This window comes from Lissotriton helveticus, chromosome 3_1 (assembly GCF_964261635.1).
Source record: "Lissotriton helveticus chromosome 3_1, aLisHel1.1, whole genome shotgun sequence".
In the NCBI taxonomy this organism is placed as follows: domain Eukaryota; kingdom Metazoa; phylum Chordata; class Amphibia; order Caudata; family Salamandridae; genus Lissotriton; species Lissotriton helveticus.
The window spans coordinates 963,884,085-963,909,532 of record NC_136061.1 but is presented as its reverse complement, the minus strand read 5'-3'; the positions used below and the strand labels follow the sequence as shown (position 1 = coordinate 963,909,532).

Genomic DNA, 25,448 nt, shown 5'->3' with positions numbered 1-25,448 from the left:
TTGTGTGGCTCTGCATGGCTTAGTATATCTGGAGTAACGCAAGGAAGCACAAGTCACTGCTTTGTGTTACTCTGCCCTTGGAAGGTGTTCCATGGGTGTTCCCACGCATCCACCCATGTTTTTTTGGCGCATTCCCAGATTTACTAATGCTAGTAAACCTGAAAATGAGTTCAAATGCTATGCCTTCACAGGTGAGGTGTAACGAGGAGTAATATGTTGTTCTCCCCTGGTTTTTTCCTCTTTCTACATGTGTTGCATTCTGTAGCACACACCGCAAGAGGAAAAAGGTTCAGAGGATTGTTTTCGTGCAGGGAGGTGTACCTTTCTGCAATGCAGGCACCACGGCCCAAAAATGCCTGCCTTAGAGCTGGACTGCACTAAGTGATCTAGCACAAGGAGAGACCTGGAATGCACCATATCTTAGTAGATATGAAATGAAATTAAATGAAAAGGAGATTTATAGAGCGCGAAATATTAACTCAAGGGTGACAAGGCGCTTGCTCATCAAAACAGGATTAAACTAGGTGGTTCAAAGGCACCCTAGAGACTGAACAGCCGTATCTTCAAAGCCTTCCTAAAAGCCAACAGATGTGTTTCTGGTTTCAACCTCATTGGGAGAGAATTCCATAATTTGGTTGTGCCAACCAGAAAACTTCTTCCGCCCAGGAAAAAGTTTTGACCCTGGGAACAATCAGATCATGAGCAAAGGACGAACGAAGACGACGGACTGGAATATAGGGTTGTAATTTCCGTTTTAGGAAACCAGGCCCTATGTCATGCGTGGCTTTAAAGACAATGCATAGAGCCTTAAACTAAATTTGTCTCTTTACTGGCAGCCAATGTAGATCTTTAAGCGCCCTTGATACAGATCTATGTCTTGGGACTTTCAATAAGAGCCGAGCCGCAGCATTTTGCACTACCTGTAGTTTAGATTGGCACTTTTTCTGAAGATTGATAAAAAGCCCATTACAATAATCTGCTCTTGATAGAACAATTACTGAAACCACTAATTTGCGTAGCTCAGCTGGGATGAATGAGACGATCTTTCTCAGAAGCTTTAGCGTGTAGAAAGAGAGGGTGGTGACCTGAATAACATGATTTTCAAACGAAAGTTTAGAGTCAAATAGCCACAAACCACTGAGGCACGAGAGGCAACCAAACTGTAGCTAGATCCATAGCTTGCCTGCTGACCTAGACTGAAAAGTTTGATAAGAAACTTTGTCAACCCCTGTAGCAAACGTCCCACCTGTGGAGTCTTCATATATGTGCCTCTTAAGCCATTTTATCCCAGCACGTGGAAGCCTTCCCTTACCTAACCGCGAAGCGTAGTCTGGCCTGGGGATCAGGATCACCTTCTTGTAGATCTTGCAGAAGGACTTGATGTCGGCATCAAAGGGGCGCTCGGTGGTTCCCACTATCAGGACCCGGTCCTCGGCTTTCAGGGATTTCAGGATCTTGGGGAGGTTCTTCTTCAGTCGCTTTGGATCCAACTTCAGGAGAAATATAGAAGATGCATGAAGAGATCGATAAATGGCCAGAGGACAGGTGTGAGTAAAGAGAATCTTTTACATTATTGCCTTTTTATGGCATATTTTGGTATTAATAACACTGTACATTGATGTACAGAAAGAACATCGCAGATAAATATTTAAAGTAGTTATATAATTCTAGTATAATGAAGTATCTTATCAATTGTATTCACTATTTTGATCATAGTTTGTTCTATCAGAGGTCGCCATCGTTCAATGTGAGAAGGATTCAAGTTATGCATGCCACACGGGGCCTCATTACCAGTTGTGGTATCCCATCCAGGGCCATTACAGGTAACCCTGTGTCTCTACATCCAAAAATTCTGGAACAGAGACACCAGCCTGGTTTCACTGGATGAAGAACCTCTCCCCGTGAAACCACTGCAAGTAAAGGGGAAGGCCTGGCGGGCAGGCACACAGGCAGAACCTTACCTAACCCCTGCAGCACCACAGGGGAACAGACAATGCTCCTGCTGGCCTGCCTCACCGCTGCCCTAGTCCGCCCTGTCCCACCACCCATCTGCTCCCCACCTCAATGCCTCTGTCCTTCCCACTAACATCTTGAGCCTGCTATGAGCAGGTGGAAAATGTCAGCAGATTTGTTATTGGAATCAGGGAAAGCATATGGAAAAGTACTTGGTATTACTTAGTGGGTCAGTGTGGTTGTTTTCGCATTCTGGGTACAAAAGCTGTAATTGCCAGTTTTTAGTGCGCGATACCTGCTGGAACCATAGATCTGGCCTCTGGTATTCTCACATTAAGATGAGGTCCTTCGAGTGTTGTATAGACTTGTCAAGACTATACAACACTCGAACGACTTCATCTTAATGGTCTTGTAGTGTTCAGAGATGCACTCTGAAGTTTTGAGGCTGTCAATAATGCATTAGGTGTGAAGGGTGCTAAGGAGATTTCATCTGCTGGTGTTGTTCATAAAAGGAACAGGTTTGAGTGGTGTTTAGAAGAGTCTCTACACATGTACGGGGTGGTCTAGATATGCAACAAAGGGAGTGGTCAGGGAATGTTCTCTTTAGTTGTGCTGTGGTTAGAAGAAGTCTTCTGCAGATGTGAGGGGCAACCAAGCCAGGCATTCTTAAGCTGCAGGAGTGGTCAGCAGCTGCTCTCTGCAATGGTGGTTGGGCAATCTTATCTGCATGTGGTATGGTTGGTTACCAGGTGCCCTCTCCTGCTCTGAGGGATGGCCAGAAGATGCCTGCTGCTTGTGTGGGGGTGATCAGCAGAGGAGTGCTGTAGTGGTAGCAGCAGTCTTTAAATGTACAGGAGAGGGACAGTGTGGAGCTGCCCTCGGCGGGCGTGAGGGATGGTATGATGATGTCATCAGATCGTGTGGGGGTGATCACGAGATGGAAGCTGCAGGCACGGGTGTTTTCAGAACAAGACCTTTTCAGACACACAGGGTGATCAGTAGATTCTCTGTGGCAGTGTGGGGTATCAAGTGTCTTCTTGTGGAGCCGCGTGTAGCTGAGCTTTGCTGGTCAGCAATACCTTAATGAGGTACGAGTGATGGACAGAAGATATGTTCAGCTAGATTTATTGCATTAAGATTGCACTGCAGATATACCTATAAGGAGATCATGACTGGTACATGTAAACCACTCTGCAGACGTGAAGTTAGCCACTGTTACTGTGCAGCACCACAAGTGAGAAAAAATTAAAGATTTTGGGAAAGATCCTCACCGCCTTCTCCTGTTTGGGCACTTTCTTGTAGAAGGTCTTTTCGGCATCTCCAATCCACACCACTGAGGGCTGCAGCTGTCGGGCGACCTGTAACAGACACAAAAATGGCCATGCGAGGTTTAGAGAGGCGGACTTTGGATATCAGGGAGTTCTGTGATGGGTCATCTACTTACATGCGATCTACTATACACGAACCGCAAGAGTTCAAGGGGAGTCCATCCACACTCAGGCACAACCATTGGCAGAGCTGTATTCTGGATCAAGAGATTGGGAAACCAGCTATCAAGGGGTTATCTACCATCCTGAGGACATCTAGTGACAGAATGCGCCTTGTTGCGGAAGGGCTCTGATTATTGATTATTGATGAATTACTATTGCTGACTGTGTGTAAATATGTGGCCTACTCAATTTGTGTAACTTATGTGCAATACCCCCTGTACTGTTAAAAATGATGGATTTTGTTTTATGATTTTTGCTTTTATGCACTCAAAATAATTGATATTCGGCAATTGTCTATAGTAGTTTAATTCAATCTTAGATATTTATTGAATTGTTTTTATTGGAATTTTATATTGAAAAACTGTGGTTTTATGTATGTTTTTATGTATGCTTTTAGGACTTAATTGTCGAATAAAGTATGATGATGATGATGAAGACAGAATCACCTTAACTACTGAAGAGGCTACAGGCTTCATAAACACTACTGGACCATGAGCCTGACCAAGGCATAGCAACAATGCGGGATGCATGCAGTGCTGGCCTGTGCTCAGCAGCACTGGTGGACCATGAGCCTGACCTCTGCATAGCAACAATGGGGGATGCATGCAGTGCTGGCCTGTGCTCAGCAATGCTGGTGGATCATGAGCCTGACCTCTGCATAGCAACAATGGGGGATGCATGCAGTGCTGGCCTGTGCTCAGCAAAGCTGGTGGATCATGAGGCGGACCTCTGCATAGCAACAATGGGGGATGCATGCAGTGCTGGCCTGTGCTTAGCAACGCTGGTGGACCATGAGGCGGACCTCTGCATAGCAACAATGGGGGATGCATGCAGTGCTGGCCTGTGCTCAGCAATGCTGGTGGATCATGAGCCTGACCTCTGCATAGCAACAATGGGGGATGCATGCAGTGCTGGCCTGTGCTCAGCAATGCTGGTGGATCATGAGCCTGACCTCTGCATAGCAACAATGGGGGATGCATGCAGTGCTGGCCTGTGCTCAGCAATGCTGGTGGATCATGAGCCTGACCTCTGCATAGCAACAATGGGGGAAGCATGCAGTGCTGGCCTGTGCTTAGCAACGCTGGTGGACCATGAGGCGGACCTCTGCATAGAGACAATGTGGGATGCATGCTGTGTTAGTCTGTGCTCTGCAACGCTGGTGGAACCTTACCTGGTTACCCCCCTCTCCACCACGTGATACACATGCAGGACTCGCCTCATCTGAACACAATGGGATTCGTGCAGACATGACATCTATCTAAGCGCTATGTGACGTGTGCAGGAATGGCTGCTCTTCCTAGCAATGTGAGCACATGCAAAGCAGCTCACTGCACTATCCAACACTGCTTTACTACTGATGAGGGAGTGCATGTTGCATGTTTAAAGTGCATAACAAATATTTAAATGCATAAGGGAGCTCATCATAGTTTTTGGAGTGAGAGTAGTTCAGACATGGGGTCTCTCATTAATCAGAAAATATGATTGTATTCTTTCCTTCGTTTTCCTTCTCAATATGCAGAGAGCCTACTTGGGGAATCTTCTTTTACCACTTCTGACTAGGGAGCTTCAAGAAGAGGCTGCTTTTCAGATCTTAAAACAAAGCTTGACATTTTTTTCGAATATCAATAAGCCAATCAGAGAGGAATTATGTGTGTCAGGCAGGCTCCGAGACAATGAAGGGATGTACTTGCCTCTGAGACAAGATTTTGTGTTTTAAGTCGAGTGAAATTCCACATTTTGCAGAACGTTTATTTGCACGGTCAATGTATGGGGCCGTGCCACATTGAGACGGCTACACTAATCAAGTGTAGAACTGTACACGCCTCAGCTCCAATGACTATCTTGTCATGAATCCCCTCTTTTTTAGGGGTCACACCCAGTATGTATCTAGCCCCCAGAGGCACGTGTGTAGCTGTGTTTGCTGTAGAGTTAAAAAGCTCGTAGTGTTACTTCCTACTCCTTCATTTTGACAAGACCCGGGGGTTTGGTGAGGTTCGGAACATGGGAGACCTGTGAGAGAATGTCTTGCAGAGTATAGATGAGGAGGTGTTTCACTGACGTCATGAAACAGTAGATACACACCTCTTTTTTAATTTTACAATAATTAGTATTTGTTATGTGCTAAGTCAATGTATATCATGTGCATTAGAATTATCACCATACCACATGTCCCCAATAACGCAGTCTAAATTCCCTACTTGCCCTGCAGCGTTCCATTAATGGCTGTGCTCCGGGGCAGAGCCATGCAGTGCCTTCGACGTGCCTGGTGCAGATCTGGTGGTCTTCAGTGCGCTGCCCCTTCAGGCAGCATGCCTCCCAGCACTTCGGCTCTCGGCTCCTCCTTGCCTACTAAGGGTAACTCACATAGCAGCTTTGTAGAGCTGGCTGGGGCAGCGCTCACTTGAAGCCCACTGTTAAGCATGCATCAACATTCTGCCAGAGACAATGCTTTCTTTCATTCAAGGCCCCAGAAGCACTGGGATATGTTGCTTTTGAACCTCAGGCTCATTGTGCAGACTGGAGGGCTCTGTACAGAGGCACTGCAAGGCAGAGGTTTACTACTCAGTGTAGAGCTGGGAAGGTAATTATGAGTGGCCAGCATCAGAACGCACGAGGCAATTGGCTCACTAGAAATGTTCTGCAGTTTGTACACAACAAAGTAATGACATACTAAATATACAGTCAGGATGTATGATGTTACAACGCGATCAAAATGATCGCGGTACATCACAACGCATCTTTTACAACGCAAGTCGTTACCACAACTTGCGCTGTAGGGTGCTGGACTTAGGAATAGTAAGATTTACTATTCCAATTCCAGCCTACGTACAGTAGGGAAGGTGTTGGAATAGTAAATCTACTATTCCTTAGTCTAGAGCGCCCTCCAGCGCCAGTCGTGGTAACGACTTTCGTTGTAAAAGACGCATCATAATGGCACTGCGGTGTTTTGACCGCGTTGTGAAGGATGTTTACCATACAGTCATTTTAGAGACTTATGCAGATTGATAGTAGGTGAAATTACTTGTTTCAAGACGTAGTGTCAATGTTAATGTATAAGAACAGACATAGGGGTGATAAAACACATACAGTATGCGTGGGTGGTGTACATTTTAGAAAGGATTGATTAGTGTAGTTTGCACTCGAGGTTTGAAGGTTACCCAAGAACTGCTCTTCTGTGTGATGGATTCACCAAAGCAGAGAACTGGACGTTCGGACCTGTCAATATGCTTTTGATGGGCGTTAGCATTATGGTTGGCATATTTGATTCCTTAATCTGATGCCAGTTTTCATGAATCCAGATCAATATTTGGTAAAACACTCAATAAGGGTCTCATATCTGTTGATGCATGTCGCCATCACGATGTGTCATCAGTTCTAGGGACACTCATTCCCGTTTCCTGAGGGCTTTAAGTAGTTGCATGTTTTGCAGTTCAAGAGGCAGGGCTGGCATTATAATACCAAAGCTTATAGTTTCCCTGAGATAATTATCGCACGAATATGATCCCATACACCCTTATGAGCCTTCCCACTCGGATAGAGGGCTCACAGCTAAAATATGACTGCATCAATTGTAGCAGACAATATTTTTCAGATTTGTATTCTGTTGGCTGACCGATGACTTTTCAATTCATTTTGATATTGTCTATTGTTGCTTGAGGGTTTGTCAATTAATCTGGATACAGGAATGCATACGCATAGCTTAGCCTTATCACTAGGGGTGGGCGATGAATTCCACTCTGCCGAAGGAGTTTACAGAGCTTTGCCCGCTCCGCATAGAGCGTGGAGTTCTGAAAAACTCTGCAAAGCGAGGCGGAGTACAGTTTTTCCTCTTGTGCGGCTCACCAATGTTAAGTTGGCGAGCACGAGGGAGGAAAATCATACGGTAGACCACCTCCCGTCAAGATTTCTCAACACCTGCGTTTGCTGCAGGTCGCTCCTGATCGCATTGAGAAACCTGCCACTCACGTTGAGGAAGCTGTTGCTCGAGTAGAACATCTATTTGAATGAATGAATGAATGAATGGGAAATTTATAATGCGCAAACTTAGCCCAAAAAGGGCATCAAGGCGCAAAAAGATGGACAGACATACAGTCTCAGATTTCTAAATACATGACCACTAGTAAGCCTGAGAGAAAAGCCAGGTCTTTAGAAGTTTACGAAAAACCATCACAGAAGGCTGACTGGAAAGTTCAGGACGGAGGGAGTTCCATAGCCTAGAAGCCAGAGTGGAAAAGGCTCTTCCTCTTCATCTTGCCCTCAGAAATCTGGGAACCGAAAGCAGATTCTTGGAGGCTGAGCGAAGAGCTCTTCTGGGGATGTAGGTAGGGAGAAGAGATCTAACGCCCTCTGAGCCTGAGCCAAATACAGCCCTATGGGCCAGGCAAAGGAGTTTAAAGGAAATCCTGGAATGTATAGGGAGCCAATGGAGATCCTTCCTGGCCTGAGTTACCGAAGCAAGCCTGGGAAGGTTCAAGACAATCCTGGCGGCGGCATTCTGCACCATCTGCAAGCGATGGACAGAGCTCTTGTTGATGCCGCTATAAAGGGCATTACAATAATCAAGCCTGGAAGAGACCAAGGCAACTGTTGCCTGTTTCCGAGCTGCATGGGACAGGTACGGAGTGATCTTTTTCAGAGTCCTAATGATGGCAAAACAGGTGGACACCGTTCTGTTGACCTGGGGGTCGAATGAGAGGGCCGAGTCAATCAGTACTCCAAGATTCCTGGCGGAGTGGGTAGGGTGAGGGCAGTCCCCCAAGGAGGATGGCCACCAATCCTCAGACCATAGGTCCTGATTTCTTCCAAAAATTAGAACCTCCGTCTTTTCCCCGTTTAACTTTACGAAATTCCGTACCATCCATTGTGAGACTGCCTCCATGCATGCTCTAAATTTGAGGGCTGAATCGTTAACCGACTGATTGATGGAAACCATGATCTGGGTATCGTCGGCATACGATAGTACCTCAAATCCAAAAGATCATACCACATTAGCAAGTGGGGTAACATAGATGTTGAAAAGGAGCGGGCTTAGCGAAGAGCCCTGCGGTACCCCACATTGTACCGACTGGGAGGAAGAAAGAAAGTTGCCCATCTTGACTCTCTGCTCTCTTTGGTTTAAAAAGGAGGAAAGTAAACTGAGAGCAGTGCCATCCACCCCAATCCCCTCAAGCCTTGAAATCAGGATTGACGGGGACAGGGTGTCAAAGGCTGCCGTGAGATCTAACAGCACCAGCAGAGTAGAGTGTCCCCTATCAACCTCAAAACGGATGTTGTTAATCACAACCGTGAGGGCAGACTCTGTACTATGTGCAGCACGGAACCCATGTTGAGAGATGTCCAGCAAATTAGAGCTCTCCAGAAAAGTGGACAGATGGTGATTGAGATGGGCCTCAAGTATCTTGGCCGGGGCTGGAAGCAGTGAGATGGGACGATAGTTTTTTAAGACTCCCAGATCTAAAGAGGCTTTCTTAAGCAGAGGCTTGACGACTGCTGTTTTCCAAGATAGGGGAAAGATCCCCCGGATGATAGCCATGTTCATAACCTCTAATAGAGGTGGGAGGACCACCTCTCTGCAGGTCTTCAAGATTTTTAAAGGACAGGGGTCTAAGGGCGAACATGACTTAATATCATCAAGGAGACAATTTAGATCTTCCAGGGTCAGATGAGGAAAACCAAAGAAACGCGGTTTGGGATAGGCTTCAGTAGCCTCATCCTGAGAGGGAGAGAGCAGAGGAAAAGGAGGTGTCGAGTTAACATCCAGCTCCAAATTAAGAATTTCCAGAGAGTTATGAATATCGGCAATTTTTTAGTGAAAGAAACTCGCGATATCATCGCAGAGCTCCTGTGTCTCGACTGTGGGGTCAGCCGTTTTGGGTGCCGATAATGTCTCAACAATTTTAAACAAATCTCTAGATGATTTTAAGGAGGCAGTAAGGTTAGTGAAGTAGCTCTTTTTTTCCTCCACTATAGCCTTCTTATATTCCCTCAGCAGTGAGTTATGCTGGGCTTTTCCCAAGGAGTCAGGGTGAGCATGCCAGGACCTCTCTTTTTGTCTACACTTCTGCCGCAGAAGCCTGAGACGGTTAGAGTACCAGGGCAGCGAGGTACTCTTTCGGGCTGAATAGTGTAGTTTGACAGGAGCTAGGGTATCTATCTCAGTAGATAAAGCGTTAGATAGGCCTAATGCTGCGGTATTGGGGTCTGACAGAGAGAGGGAGCTAAAATCATCCATGAATGGGGCAAGAGTCATATCATTAATCTCTATGTAGTTCCTTCTAGTTGAGCGACAGTAAGACGCAATGCTGCGTGTGATGGCATTCGCACTGATTTTACAGCGCGGGACAAACTCCAGGTGCTAGAAATCAGCATTAGCTGAAAGACTTACTCATCATATTTAAGAATAATTATCCAGGCCTTCCCTGGGCCACATGTTGGAGTTGCGTTACTGGCAAGAATAGCAGATGTGCCTGTAGGTGTGGTGGCGCGGCCCATCAAAAATGTTCTAATGCTGCTCATATTCCATGTGACTAAGTATGGGAGCTGTAAAACCAGCATGTGTGAAGAGTCTGGAGCCCAGTTGGAGACAGATAAGGTGTCTGGACAGCGTGGAATGGACTAAACTCCCATTGGACTGCGTTGCTGATCTGACGAGTATGGTAGGAAGGTAAATCGGAGGAGGGACATGACCTGAGATCCGTACTCTATTGTGGGGGAGAAGGGACGAGGGGCGGAGAGTGTCAGTGTGCTATCCAAAGTGCCTGCCTTGAAGAAGTGAATGTTGGGAAATGAAGGAAGGCAAATCAAGGATGGGAGGTGAACTGTGTTATTCACTCCACAGCGGGAGGACATCCTCCGAACTGTCCTGGGGGCTGTATTGAAGGAACATGAACCGGGGCTCAGCTGAATGGTAAAGCTCTGCCACGGAGGAGTCTATGGAGCTCTCCGGCAAAGCCTGAACTCTGCAAGGCTAACCTTGAGTAGGAGGGAAAGAGGTGGGACGATGACCTTGGGTGGTCGAACTGGGTGCTCTTTTCTGAGATGATGAAAGACAACGGGAAGTGAACGACGGCCTGTTTCGGACACTGGATGGCGCCTCTGTCCTTTAGGTGCTGTCCTGGGACATAGAGAAATTAAGGTGACATGAGGATGGTTTAGGATAACTTGCCCAAAATGAAGTGAGTTCTCTCCAGGGGAAGGGGCCGAATTAAATTGGGCGTGCTGGTCTTTTGCCCTCTATTGGGAGGTTGGTCTGGAGAATTGGGAACCTTGAATTGGGGGAGGGAGGAGAGGCATGCGGGGTTGTGCCATTTTGGGAGGGAATCTACTGGTCATATATCGTGAGGGGCACAGAGACTTCAGCAGGGTTTGTATTGGACACAGGGGTAACATTCAGTAAAGAGGTCTATCCCGCAGCATCAGAAGGTCCATGTTCGGGGCGGTCATTGACAGTACAAGGGACACTTCCAGAATACAAGGTCATTGCCTAAAGAGCAGCATTGTTGGACTCTGTGTAATACATGCGTTACTGCGTCCTTATGGAAACTGCTGATATATGTTCTGCACTGGAGCATATTAAAACTGTCAATATCTACTCTACGGATGTGCGTGGAAAGTGGAAATGTATGGTTTATGGGGACATTGTGGATGCTGACAATATCACTTTACTTGGAAGTGTTCAACCATCAGCATCTGCTGTCCTGTGCATTGTGATGGACCTCCGGGGTCCTTCTAAAATAGTTTTTGAGGTCTAAAAATTATGCCAATGTTGATGGCAACATATGTTGTAAGATGCAACAATGTCTACAGCCCTGATGGACAACATATTTAATCTAAGACTGAAACTAGATTGTTATCCTATAGATTATTGATTCACTGATTACATTACAACCCTCACTGGTGTATCTCCAACATATAGCCTTTGAGATCAATTGAACCAAAACTATTAAAAACATTTTTTACCCATCATCGATTAGGAGCACTTATAGGCGGTGTATTTTTTACTATCACCTTGAGTTCATCGGTTATTGATGGATAAGACGCCTATACCCTTGAAAAAGGCATGTTGGCTGCTGTTGGAAGGTACAAGCATATCCTTGAAATTACTAATAAAACGAATTGCAAAACGTTGCTTGGACAATGCAGGGGCATAAACAACGCGTTTCTGTCCAAAAATAGATTAGCTCACGCTTACGCTGGTTGGTTTGTTAAAGATCATGTGGAACTGACCGTTTCGTACAAATGATAATCTGAATCTATACAGAAGTCGGTCTTTGATTAGTTTTGCACTCAGAAAACACTTACGCATTTGATATTCGTATTAAAATTCAATTACATGTCAGGGCCGTCTTACCAGCATTATAGGCCCCCGGGCAAAGCAGTGCACTGGGCCCTGCCTACACAACCACTCCGCGGAATAAAAATGTTTAACGGAAAATACATTGGGCCCCTATGCTTTGGGGGGCCCCTGGGCAACTGCCCAGCACGCCCATGCATTAAGGCGGCACTGTAACGTGTGCGATGTGAGAACCACTGTATTTTCTCCTGTTTCTCCTTCAGTGGTAGAAGCCTATCTCTGGTCTGAGTTACAGGCATCCATACCTGGATTTCCATGGAGGGAAGGTCTATCTGATCCCTCATGTATAGCCTGCCGCATTCTACATATGGGGTCTTTAGCTTCATGACGACATTCATGACAACATCTGTGCATTAGTTTCACATGTGTTTATTGATTGATGAAGACTATTGGACTCCATGTGAATATAACAATATGGAGGTCGTCAGACAACCAATGTCCATTTGGGTGACTGAAGACTGGATGCAGTTGGTGCCTAACTTGAGCCAGTGGCTGAAGCTGGGGTTCACGGGCACTCATTTGTGATTACTGGCACTCAATAGACTTCGATCTAGAGCAAGAGAGAAAAACACACAAAATAGTGATGGTAGGATGAAGAGAAAGATGGAAAAATAGGGACAAGGGTTGAGAGCAGAGATGAACAAGCACCTGCCGCAGTGAGATAAAAAGGCAGGGAGTGTCTGGGGGTGGGTTAAAGCGGCCTGTGGTAGAATCAAGTTCCTGTAGCCTTGGTATTTGCCACCCTAGCCTTCCATGGTGCTAGCCGCACACCTCTGAGCAAAACCATGAGCCTGCCAATTGTTCTTTTGCAAATTAAGGGGCTCATTAGGATCGTGGTTTTCCCGCATCCTCCGGGCCGGTGGAAGCCACCGCCGGCCTGGAGGATGCGGGAAAACCGCCGGGGAGGCACAAAAGACCCACCGCCAAATTAGGATGGCGGTGGGTCTCAAAATCGGTCCGCAGCTTTTCCGCCGCGGTCGCCTTCCGACCGCAGCGGAAAAGCTCTAACATGGCTGGCGGTGTCTATCAGACACCGCCAGCCATATTAGGATGGCGGAAAACTGATGCCTTTCCGCGGCGGCTTCTCCGCCGTGGAAAGGCATACGGAGATTTCTTTGGGGGCCTGTTGCAGGCCCCCAGGGTGACGGGGGGTGGGGGGTGCACATGGGGGGGTACCTATGGTTCCCCCCTGCATTTGCATGCACGGAGCGGCAGGCACCACGCGGTGCCTGCCGCTTTGTGCATGCAAATGCGAAGCATGCATATTTCACCTTGCGGTGGGTGCTGCTTCAAGCAGCGTCCGCCGCAATGTTAAATATTGAGGATGTGACCGCCAGGCTGGCGGTCACATCCTAATTGCACTGGAGGGACCGCCGCTGCTCCTGCGTACGGTCCCTCCTCCTATAGGGTGCGTCCGTCCGCCATCCTAATGAGCCCCTAAGTACCGGATGTAGTCACCTCCCTCCTCCAAACATGTTGCCTCTGCAGTGGGGTGGTGGGTAGCAATGCAGAAGACAATTCAAGTAGTCACAGTTCCCCGTCTGGTTAGAATCTCAAACTCTCCCTTTCATGATTTGCATCTCTTTAGGGGATGACCTTCTGTCTGGAGCCAACACACATTCCACTGTAGCCAGCCTACGCTTTTCTCAGGAGGTGCATCAGGGCTGCATGGAATGTATGATGTTACAACGCATACATTTACAATGCATGCCTTTACAATGCAGTTTTTACATCGTAATATCCTTTACAATGCATACATTTACATCGCATATCACTGCAATGATTTTTTTTAAACTACACTTACACCGCATACCATTACATTGCATTATACCTTTACAACGCATACCATTATATTGCATTTAAGGTAAGTGTTGGATAGTGTAGGGGTACAAATTACTATTCTAACTCCAGGAGTTTAACAGTAGGGTAAGTGGTGGATAGTGTAGGGGTAAAAATTACTATTCTAACTCCAGGGGGTGCAACAGTTGGGTAAGTGTTGGATAGTGTAGGGGTACTATGCGGTGTAATGGTATGCGTTGTAATGATATGCGATGTAATGCCTGCGTTGTAGTGACATGCAATGTAATGGATGCGTTGTAGTGACATGCATTGTAAAGGATGTTGCGATGTAATGCCTGCGTTGTAAATGTAGTGCGATGTAATTGTTGCATTGTAAAGGTTGTTTCCCGGCTGCATGACATGGCGAGATGGTCAGGCTGGGATTGTTGGTTCCCTGGTTCTGAAGATGCTATGCACTTCTTGTTTTTGTTAACTATCTCTAGCTTAAGAGTTGAATAATTTATTTATCTGTAAAAAAAAATAATTTTCTTGAGGACAATAAGAACTAGCTGGACATTGATGTTATTACAATGTGCTGGCTGTATACATGTGGATATCAGTGTATACTGTTTCTGGGTGTCTAACCTCACACCACCTTCTGCAGTGGTGTAGCAAGACCTGCAGCCGCCCGTGGCTGTCCCTGCTTTCGCTGGCCGCAGAGGGCTGTGGATATCTGCTATGGTGCCCTGTGACGGCTGCAGGTAAGAGCTGGGGAGAGGGGAATTGCCTCCCCCAAAACTTGTGCCGCCCGGGGCAGTCCGTCCCCCCGTCCCCCTTTGCTACACCACTGACCTTCTGGTGTAAGCCTTAACTGCTGTCTTGAGAGATTCAAGTGCTAAATGGAAGAACTTGGGGACATATTAACAAGCAGCAGCGATAATTATCGCTGGCCGCGCCTAGCGAGAAAATAGTTATCGCAGAAAATTATCGCCATGCTAGCGCTGTATTAACAACGCATAGCGCAATGGCGATAATTTGCCAGTGATAGCGATGTTTTCCATGGTACATCGCTGGTTTTCCAGCGATGTTCCATGGAAAACGGCTATAACCTTGCTGATACGACCCTGTCGTCGTATCAGCATAATCCACCCCCAATGATAAGTATAGCTAAGTCTGCATTTTAGCAGACATTAGTTTTTGGCGAAAACAGTGGTTTTCTCCAAAAACTAACGTCTGCTAAAATGTGTGGGCAGCTTTGTACATATCGCGATATGCACATCAGTGATATTTACAAGGTTGTACTGCCCAGTGATGCCCACTTTGTATCTCATTAGAGATGCAAAGGGAGGCGTTGGGTAAAAGTGTGCTAACATGCGCTAATGCATGTTTTCACCCTCTAGTAAATAGGGCAATATTTTTATCTCGGCTTTTTTAGCTTTAAATGCCAAAAACGTGGAGATATGGCCCTTGTAAATATGCCTCCTAGTCTTCCAGTAATTGTGAAGTATTGGGTCTCAACACAACAGTGGTAAATTGAATAAATGTTTGTGATTAATGCCCAGTGACCTCTGATGGCCCTAGGGTACCAAGAAAAGACCTCACATATATCTTCAGAGGAAGAAGTTTGAAAGGTCACACTTTATGCTATGTTTTCCCCAAAAGAATAGCTCCATGCTCCATTCTCTGGCAATGGCTTTACAAATACAGCTGTCCATCCTCCAGCCATCTTCAAGGATGAGATAATGTAGGACTGGCATGTTGCAGAACTGTGCAGGTCACAAGCTGCTGACTAGTAAATAGCAGTGGTGGTTCATTGTGTGTCCAGAGGTCTTGGTTATAAACAACAATGTATAAACCACCCTAGTGAGTAGAGTAGCAGCAATGTATGGAAAGGGTGCATCATTGAGATCCAACCTAACAATGCAATTGCCCTTCTGACTATTTAAAGGAGTTCTCTTAATGTTGTTACTGTGTTTCATTTATGACTACTTACTTGTCACTTAAAGTGCCGGGGTCAGATGGCCTCCCTGCTGAGTTTTATTCTGTTTGTTCAGTTGCTGATACCTCATCCGATTGCACTCTACGATTCTTCCACCATGTTGGGCTCCCTTCCCATCCATCGAAGCCGCTGCGTAGGTTGTTCCTTCTCCTTCCTCGCCGCCAAGTCATGGAACGACCTCCCCCTCAACCTACGTACCCCCGCTTCACTGCATGACTTCAGGAAGAAGCTGAAGACCTGGCTCTTCAACCACCACAGCCAATCGACTGAGGCTCACAGAACCCCAGGGCCTGGACACCCCCTGGGGTGACAAGTCATGCTTTATAAGACCTTATGATTGATTGATTTCCCCTCCCATGAATAAAGCTCTGATTTCTACCACGCTGACACCTTTTAAAGACCCATCCCATATTGCTCTTTCCTCCTATTGTCCATCTTGAATACCAATTACAATGTACTAGACAAAATACTAGCTACTCGTCTGCTACCAGAACTTCCTACTTTGATTCATGAGGACCTATCTGGCTTTATCCTTGGCTGCAATACTTTCCTTAATTTGGCAAGATTGTGGAACGTTATGGACAGTTCCTCAACTATGTTTCCACAAGTGGTGTGTATTGTGTTAGATTTGTAGAATGCTTTCGATGTGTTATATTGGGACAATATGTAATAACGTTTGTTGCTATGTGGAGTGGGCCCACGTTGGTGCAAGTGGATGCAGGTGTTGTACTTGTTTCCCTTGCCTCGAGTAAAAGCTGGGAGTTGAATTTTCCACTCCCCAAAGGACTGTGAGTCACCTTTACCTTTTGCTATGACCATGGAGTCCTTTGCGGCCCGGTTAGGTCTCCTGGGAGCTGTTTGGGGCTTTCCACTCTACGGCACTGTACATACAGTTCAGTATCCCTGTATGCCGATGACCTCCTACTTTATGTGCGAGATGGAGGAGTAGGTTTTTTGTCTCTTGCACACCTCTTAGAGGATTTTCTGTCCTCAAAGCGAACTGGTCCAAATACAGTATTTTTCATTGATCAGAACCTATGCTCTGCCCCTGCTAATGCACTTGCACCCTAGACTCCGTATTGAAGCAGCCGCATTCCGATACCTAGGGGTTAATAATGGTGCGTTGAAGTTCTATTTAAGTTTTTGTTATTCCCATCGAAGCGCCCACATCTCCCCAGACTACTCCAAATAGCCCTATGTTACTTATGCAAGATTCGAACGGTTACTAAAGCTCCTACACCTTACGCACAGACCACCCCTTGCCTTACTTACGAGTAAGATAGGATTCACAGAACACAATGGAACACAAAACAAGCTTCTAACTCTCACAAATACAATCAAAACCTGTACAGCTAACTGAAAATGTGTGCTCCTTTGTTACACTGTCTGCAGCTGCATGATACCTGCGTGGGAGATGTAAATGTTAGGAGGTAGCACTGAAACTATGCTTGGACTACTAATGCATACTGAGGGGATGTATCTGCCTCTCTTCACATGTGCATAGCCGTCAAACCTAGAGCTAATGTATACTGAAACATTAGCTCCAAATATTCATGGGCCTAATGGCGCGATTATATTACTCGTATAACAAAGATCCGGGGGCATATTATCAAGACAGGCGATAAAATTATCGCTGCTTTAGCGGCAGAAAACTGCCGCTAAAACGGCGATAATGGGCTTGATAATATGCTCTATGGAATTCCAATTGAAGCCCATGTTAGATGTCCTTCACATCTAGCATGGGCTTCAATTGGAATTCCATAGAGCATATTATCAAGCCCATTATCGCTGTTTTAGCGGCAGATTTCTGCCGCTAAAGCGGTGATAATTTTATCGCCTGTCTTGATAATATGCCCCCCGGTTACTAGTCGTGCAAAGAATCCACTATCTCCATGACAGGAAATTGGTATCCTCTTATGGTACTTCCAGAAATCTGAACACATCTGCGTGGCAATAGCACCATATATTTTTATGACATGAACTAGAAATACCTCAAAAACGTTAGGCTTGACTAAATTACTAATACAGGGGTCTCGGAGAGTAGGGTGCATTCCGCACGCAAAGCTATTCAATACCAGGTCAGGGGTAGTAACAGCTCTCTGTAATTACCAATATCAGTTGATAGGAGCTGGAACAGTGTTTTTAAGAGGCCAGGAGAGGGCGCCAACGTTCTAGTTCACAGCGTTACTCCACTATTCCGACTTTTTTACGGAAGAGAAACGCAGCAGCACATGCCATAATGTATGGGTATCGAGCACGCGTAGAGCCGATCACATTCACGCTTTGTTTAAAGTGGAAAATACACTGTCCTTATTCTAAACCACTCATGGGGGCTAAAGAATAAGATTAGCTTACAATTGCTGCAACAGGCGCCCAGCAAATAATGTCTGTAAGCGTGCTGACATTTCCTATCGAGGAATGTGAAACTTCTAAGGCAGAGCCCGCAATAAGGCACACCTCACCTCTGCATGATTTTGAAAGATGCTGAAGGCGTCTCATAGCTGCCACGTTGTTCCCTACATGCGTGATGTGCTCCAATACAGGAGGTTAATTTGAGTGCTGGGACTTGTAATCCTGTTCCATAATGGACAAGACTACAAGTCCCAGAATTCAAAGAAAAACTGAACTGGAGCAGTACATCACACATGGACCTCGGAAACTTGGCAGGGCTGTAAATGCCCACAATGCAGAAGAGGTGGGCAAGCCTGAGAATTAATCGGAAGAACCGAGCCACTGCCGAGTCACAGGGTGGAGGCAGGGCTGGACTGGCATTTTATTCCACCGGGCATTACTCCAGTCGGCAGTACCATTGAAGGCAGTATTGAAAGCCCAGGGCCCTCCTCGTGGCTCTGTCACTTTCCCCAGCTCCCAAAGTTTAGCCTCTTAACTGCTGGTCCACTGCCTCCCTCTACACTCAATACTGAGCCCTTTTTTGGCTATTTGGGGTATTTTGCGTTTAGAGCTGTATATTTTTTTCCATATAAGGTATCAATGCCAAATTTGCATCCTTTTTCTCCAACATCCTGGGATTTTTAAAGGTACCGAGGGTTTGTATAATCCGCTGGAGGGGACCAAGAAACTACGCAAAATATAGCCACATTTTGAGTTTTAGTGGGAAAAAGAAGAAAAGTGCTCCTGATAAAAGTTTTTTTCCCTAAAATGACATAAATGTCTGCTGTTCTAAAGTCACTGTCAGAAACATTCAGAGCTGATTTTAAAAAATCTATTTTTTTTACCACAGTTCTGGCATTTTTCAAAGAGGTAGCCGATTTTCCTAGTGTTTGTGCTTTCAACCTACTTCCAGTTTGTGGTGGAAACAAATGTGAAACACATGGGTGATCCCGGAAAGCTGTAGATTTCTGAAAACTAGACAATATTCCAAATTCAGCAAAGGGTCATACTTGTAGATCCCTCAAGGTTTTCCCAAAGAAAGTAACTGTTGAAATAAAGAAATGTTGGAAATGAATATGAAAAAACCCAGCCATTTGTGACGACGGTTTAATCTGTAACTTTTTGTCACAATGGCTAATTTACAAAAGAAATATACAATTACATCGACTAGACACTTCTGGTTGTGGGGATATATGATTAATGGGTTCTTGAAGAACCCAAAGTACCGAGAGTCAACAACTGAGCTGCACCATACAATGGTTTTATCCCAAGGGGAGATTTGATTTTACTGTTTAAAATGGTGCTCCGTCCCCTTGTCGCGTGAGGTCGTCTCTCTTGTTTCACTTACACTTAGGACTCACAAATGCACCGAAATCCCATTGGTAAAAACAACTGTTCTACTATTCTGTGCTCCACATGACTTCCGATAACAATGATATCTCACTTGTTTGGGTAGGCATAGCGCCTGCGACAGGAAACAACCCAAAACGTAACTTGGAGACATCACATTTTACCATTCAAAACTGACAAATTGTTTTCAAGCTGGGTAGCTGTGGATTTTGTGCACTAGCTCAGCTGGCAACTAGGGAAACCTGTACATTATTTAATACTAGACACCAAGGGGAATCCAGGGTAGGGTGTTTTGTCTGGCTTTCACCAGATTATTTTCCCCAGAATCCCTGGCAAACCTCAAACTTTGACTAAAAAAGACATTGTCCTCACATTTCTGTGATGGAAAGTTCTGGAATCTGTGAAGAGACACAAACCTCCTTCCACCCGGCGTTCCCTCAAATCTCCTGACTCAACACACATCCACCCACTCCACATTGCCTGTCTAACAAGCTTATGTTCTGTTGTGATGCTAAACCATCATGGAATGCTGAGGCTCTGACACCCCAAAACCGGTCCTCGGAAGCTTGTTTCCGGTCCAGGGAAGGCATGGCTTGGCAGTTCGGGCTGGACTGTTCCCATGAGGCACAGGGTCAGACTGATTTGCATATAGCCATGTCTGAACTGGGGTGGCAGAGTGGGCTAAAGAACGGTGATGGATCAAACCCAGATCTTTTGACTGGGTGTGAGTGTTTGATTGGTTCAGATGCTCCGTCCATCACCACCCCCTTTTGTACCGCTTTGGCCGCCATAAGTGTGGCAGGGTATGCTCAGACGTGAGTCCCTTGCTCACTTTGCCACTGGATTCAAGCAAGCCGGGCTGAAGATGGCTGGAATGCCAGAAACCGGTCCTCGGAAGCTTGTTTCCGGTCCAGGGAAGGCATGGCTTGGCAGTTCGGGCTGGACTTTTCCCATGAGGCACAGGGTCAGACTGATTTGCATATAGCCATGTCTGAACTGGGGTGGCAGAGTGGACTAAAGAACGGTGATGGATCAAACCCAGATCTTTTGACTGGGTGTGAGTGTCTGATTGGTTCAGATCCTCCATCCATCACCACCCCCTTTTGTATCTGCTGCTAGAACCACCAACCTTTAAAAAGGAACGATCTATGGCTGAATGCTTTTCAGGAAGTGCGACTAGAGTCTGGCACTCCTCACCTAAGAATGTGCACATTAGGTGCGGACAGTACAGGCAAGATCGGTGCGGCAGGGGAGATTTCGACATATGACGGGATAGGGAAAATAAAAGAAATAAATAAAACCACTTACCTTGCGCTCGCCGCATCGCAGAGTTGTGATGCTTTGAGCGCAAGGTAAGTGGTTTTATTTATTTCTTTATTTTCAGGGCTTTAAGTGGGCTGGGTCTTGCCGATGCTGAGCACGGGCAGCTCTTAAAAGAAAGTGCCGAGACGGATCCCCATCGGGCTTTTCAATTCTGTTCTCACCCTCAGGTTGGAAAAGAAAATCTTAACTCTGCAGCAGTATCACTGCTCAAAGACTTTGAGGTAACTTCAAAGAGACTCGTTTTAGTTCTTTCACAGTCTCATCATTTCAGAACTGAAGCATTTTTTTTATATTATATACAACAAAGCCATAGTCATTGCTTATTATATGCAATTAACAACCACTGACAAAGCCAATTGCCCTGGCTTGTTGTAGCTGTAATGTTACTTGTTGTATTATATATCAGGATGCAATGACAGAAGCGAAAATTACCAGTTGGGCGGCACACTACGCTAAACACAGATTTTTAGCTTATGTATTTTTAAGCCATTCCCTAAATTACATCGGCCACGCCCCTTTGAGAGACCACCCCCCCATTTGTTCATTACAATTAAAGCCCTGTTTATTTTATTTTCCTTATCCCGTTGTATGTCGACTCCCCCGCCCTGCCCCCACCTAGCCGCTCTTACCGGTACCGGCTGCGCCTGGTACCCACTATCACCACACTTGCTATCTTTAAATCTGAATTCGAAGCCCATCCTATTGAAAGACACTTTAGTTTATCTCTCTTCTACAATCTACAACTCCTTAGCTTAGTTTATGTACGCCTAATGCGTTCCTTGAGGCTTACCTCTCTACCTCGATTTCATTGGGCTTCTTTCTGTAACCGGAACCCGTCCACAATTGCTGTAATGTATACATCACTTTGATGCTCGTTGTCTATTGTAAATGTCCTAGCACCTGTGGGTAAAGTCATTTATATGCCTTGTGAGATCTATTTCTTTTGTAAAGCGCTCTAACGCCTTTGGTTAATGTCTACGCTATATAAAACCGCATAAATAAATACATTTGTCTTGAAAGCATACCCACAGAAATATCTGGAATACTGGAATATCGCACCCAAACACCCTCCGATAGAAATATATCCTTCTTTACAAAACTGCCACCCTATTGGAGCTAATAGAGGAAATCCACACCCAATGGGACAATATTTTAAAAAACGATATTTAGGACAAAACGACATTTTTCCTGTCGGCGTTCTGACATACAACCCTGCCACAGCCCTCAGGTACCACCCCTGTTCCTTGATTGGACAGATGTGTGAGATGCCTGCACACACCATCTCCTAGACTCTGGCCTATCCAAGATTCCAGCAGCAGCCGAGGATCACATGAAGTGTAGCTGGGGACATCGGCGCCTTGTCAAACCAAGGCCCCATCCGTCATCTCCCTTCTGCGGAGCTGGGAGGCCTCTTCTCCAAGGGCCTTCTTTCAGCCCCGGACCTCCCGCGGAGTGACTGGGGTGGCGAGTTGATGAAAGGAAGCTTGGAAGCCAGTGGTCTGTCCTCGCCAGGGTCAGTGCGAGGACAGAGGGACATCAGCAAAAAGTTTCTTGGCACGGAGAGCTTCCTGAGCCGGCCAGGAGGGAATATCTCTTCACAGCTCACAAGGACTACACTCCTTCTGACAGACAGGGCAGGCTTGTTGCACCAGTCCACAAGGAGCCGCCCGCAGCCACACAAATTGCGGAGAAAGATAAATGGGTTCATGCACGTGCTACAGAGAGGTGTGCGCCAGCTTGGAGATCACAAGTTCGAGTTATCAGTGTGTGACTCAGCCTCCCTGTGACAATAACATTAGTACAATCAGTTAAATTAATATTGAGTTTGCGCATACAGTGGACGCTCAGTTTGTGTGGAGCTCTGTATATAGAGTCAAAATAAAGGAAGGCTAATTTGTGTAAAATACTGGTTGATATTTGCAACTAGTGTGGAATTTTGCGACCCAACCTATATAGTAATAGGTTGTTTTACAAAATTCTGAATTACAGTGAGTTGCAATCCCACCTGACTCGCCAATGTTCAAGGGGAAGTTCCCAAATTGTGACTCCATATGATTAGAAGCCATCTTATGTATGGTGGCCTGCTGGGGTCAGCAGACGCCTTCTGTATTGCATTGCAAGAAAGCATTTTCTTTTAGTCATCCCAATTTCCTTAAAGGAAACGTCCCTGCATTAAAGATTGTTTAAGAGCTGGGCAGTTGTCCACTGCTCATTGCCAAACACACTTTTTTTTCAGATTCATATAGGGGAAGGGGTTGCACTGGGATCCTTCTGCATTTGTGAATAGGTTTCCACTCCAGCTCAGAAGTCAGTAACCTTTCAATGTTTTGCAACTGGATTTTGATGCCAAAACGTTGATACATTGTCTTACGATTTGCTATTTGAACGCCCTACTACACCCCTTCCAAATAGTAATTCACAATCAGCCTGATTCATGAAGCGAAATAGCGCCCGCAATGGCTGCGAAAACGCAATTGCGGGTGCAAAACACGGAATCGGCATTCAAGTACGAAATAGCGAAATCGCTAAAAAATAATAGCGATCGGAATAGCGATTACGCTGTAATAGTCGCAGACTCCGGGAAGTCGAGCATTAGCGATACGGAAATAGCGACCAACCACGGAATCTGCGAAATGAATAGCGAAACGCAATATTGTCTCAATCGGCATTCATGAAAGAAATACATTAGCGAAAAAGCGCTAAATCGCACGTTTGCGCGGCGCAATTTAAGGACAACTCAAAGCAGGTGGTAACCATAAAAGCCATGATTAACCAAAATTTGAAAAACTGTTAGCCAATCACCAACAGGTCCAGGCCTGACCAATCACACATAAGGACATTCAGCAGCAGCATTAGGCGTTCCACAATGCCTGGGATGTACATGGTGGTGAGGCGGCGAAGGCTACAGCGAGCAGCACGGAGGAGACGCATGAGGTAGGCAAGGATTTACCGGCAGCGGGTCACCTTGCTGGGCCAAACCAGAGAACAGATTTATGCAAAATACAGGCTGAATGGGGAAATGATCACCTGGCTGATACAAGAACTCGACCCCATCATGCAGCACCCAACAAGGCGAAACAATTCTGTGCCCACACATGTGCAGGTATTGTGCAGCCTGCACCTCCTGGCCTCCGGCAGTTTCCAGGGCATAGTAGCCGCTGCTGGGGGGATATCCCAGCCCACCATGTCACGCTGCCTCCACACTTTTGTTGACGCCATGCTCAGCCAGCTCCACCGGCACATCACATTTCCCACGAGCCAACAGGAATTGGACCTGACAAAACTACAATTTTATAATGTTGCCCATTTTCCCCATGTCCTCGGCTGCATAGACTGTACCCACGTCGCCATCTGCCCACCAGCTGGCACGGAGTATATGTACCGCAACAGGAAGTCCTACCACTCCCTCAACATACAGATGGTCTGCAATGCCAAGACCATCATCACTGACATTGTGGCCCAGTACCCAGGGAGTACCCATGACTCCTTTATCTTCAGGCACAGCGGACTCCACACACGACTGATCAGGGGAGAGTTTGGGGAAGGACACCTACTTGGTAAGTACACTTTGTCGACAATGTCACATTGCTATGAAGTAACTGCGCTGCACAGGCAATCAACATCTGCTCCTCTCATTCAGGTGACAGTGGCTACGCCCTACGGGAATACCTCCTGACCCCTTACCTCAACCCTGCCACACCTCAGCAACGGCGCTACAATGTTGCGCACATCCGGACAAGGAACTGTATTGAAAGGACATTTGGCCTGCTCAAGAGCAGGTTCCGTATACTGCACAAGACAGGTGGGGCCATGTATTACAGTCCTGCAGCGTGCTGCCGCATTGTGGCTGTCTGTGCAATGCTTCATAACATTGCAACCAAGCGCCGGATACCAGTTGACATCTCAGGCAGTGAATCTGAGGGGGACGACCGGCCACCAGCACATGCGCACCATGCACGCGGGGAGAACCCAGCTGAAGGCCACAGACGTCGCAACCACATCACAGCTAACAATTTCTAGCCCACCCCCTTCCCCCACCCCACATATCACAATTGCATGCAAAATGTAATGATTACACAAGGCGAATGTGTGCAGCAAAATAAATGTATTTGTTTGATTCACAAGAAAAAAGGGTCATGGTAACAACTATTTACAAAATGCAGTATTCCTGCATACTGCATGTGAAGGTTCATGGCAGGCTTAGCTTCAGCCTGCGCCTGTGTCCCTGACACAATGTCATTGGCGCCTCCGGCGCACAATTCCCAGGCGCCTGTGAGGCTCTTCCTCATCCTGGGCAGCTGTACCAGGCGTAGCCCTGGTGCTGCGCCTAGGTGGGGGTGCCTGAGTGGCAGAGTGGCTGCTCACACTGGAGGCACCCTCACTCACATCGTCTCCCCCCACAATGGCCGGTAGCACAGGTGTATGCAGTGCGGTAACGGCGGTGGTCAAGTGCTCCAGCACCCGGGTAATGTCCTCGCAGCACTGGACCAGTTGGTGCTGCTGGGTCAACGAGCGCCGCGACAGCTGGGTGGTGGCATTTGCTGCCACATAATTTGAGCGACTATAGGTGGACAGCCGGCTCAACAGCTGGTGGTGGCGCCTGCTTGCAACACTGCGGTGCTTCACCAGCGCTGCAGTATTGTCCTCCATTGCCGCCGTCATGCGGTCCATGGCCGCCGTCATGCGGTCCATCCGCTCGCCGACTCCCGCCACATTGCGGCCAATCTTATGCAGCTGGAGCTGGATGGCTCCTTGCTGCTGCGACTGGCGCTGGTGTATTCGGAGCATGCGGCGCTCCACGCTCATGCAG

The 25,448-nt window shown here is 46.6% G+C and overlaps 1 protein-coding gene across 1 annotated transcript in view; it reads right to left on the bottom strand.

The window, feature by feature from the left end:
- The window catches only part of DRC11 (dynein regulatory complex subunit 11), a 951,413-nt gene that overhangs the window by 26,592 nt on the left and 899,373 nt on the right, over positions 1–25,448 (bottom strand). The window contains exons 16-17 of the mRNA XM_078681371.1: positions 3,225–3,311; positions 1,313–1,490 (exon numbers count right to left, since the gene is read on the bottom strand). Of these exons, the coding sequence (XP_078537497.1) occupies positions 1,313–1,490; positions 3,225–3,311 (265 nt within the window). The remainder of the gene's footprint in view (positions 1–1,312; positions 1,491–3,224; positions 3,312–25,448) is intronic.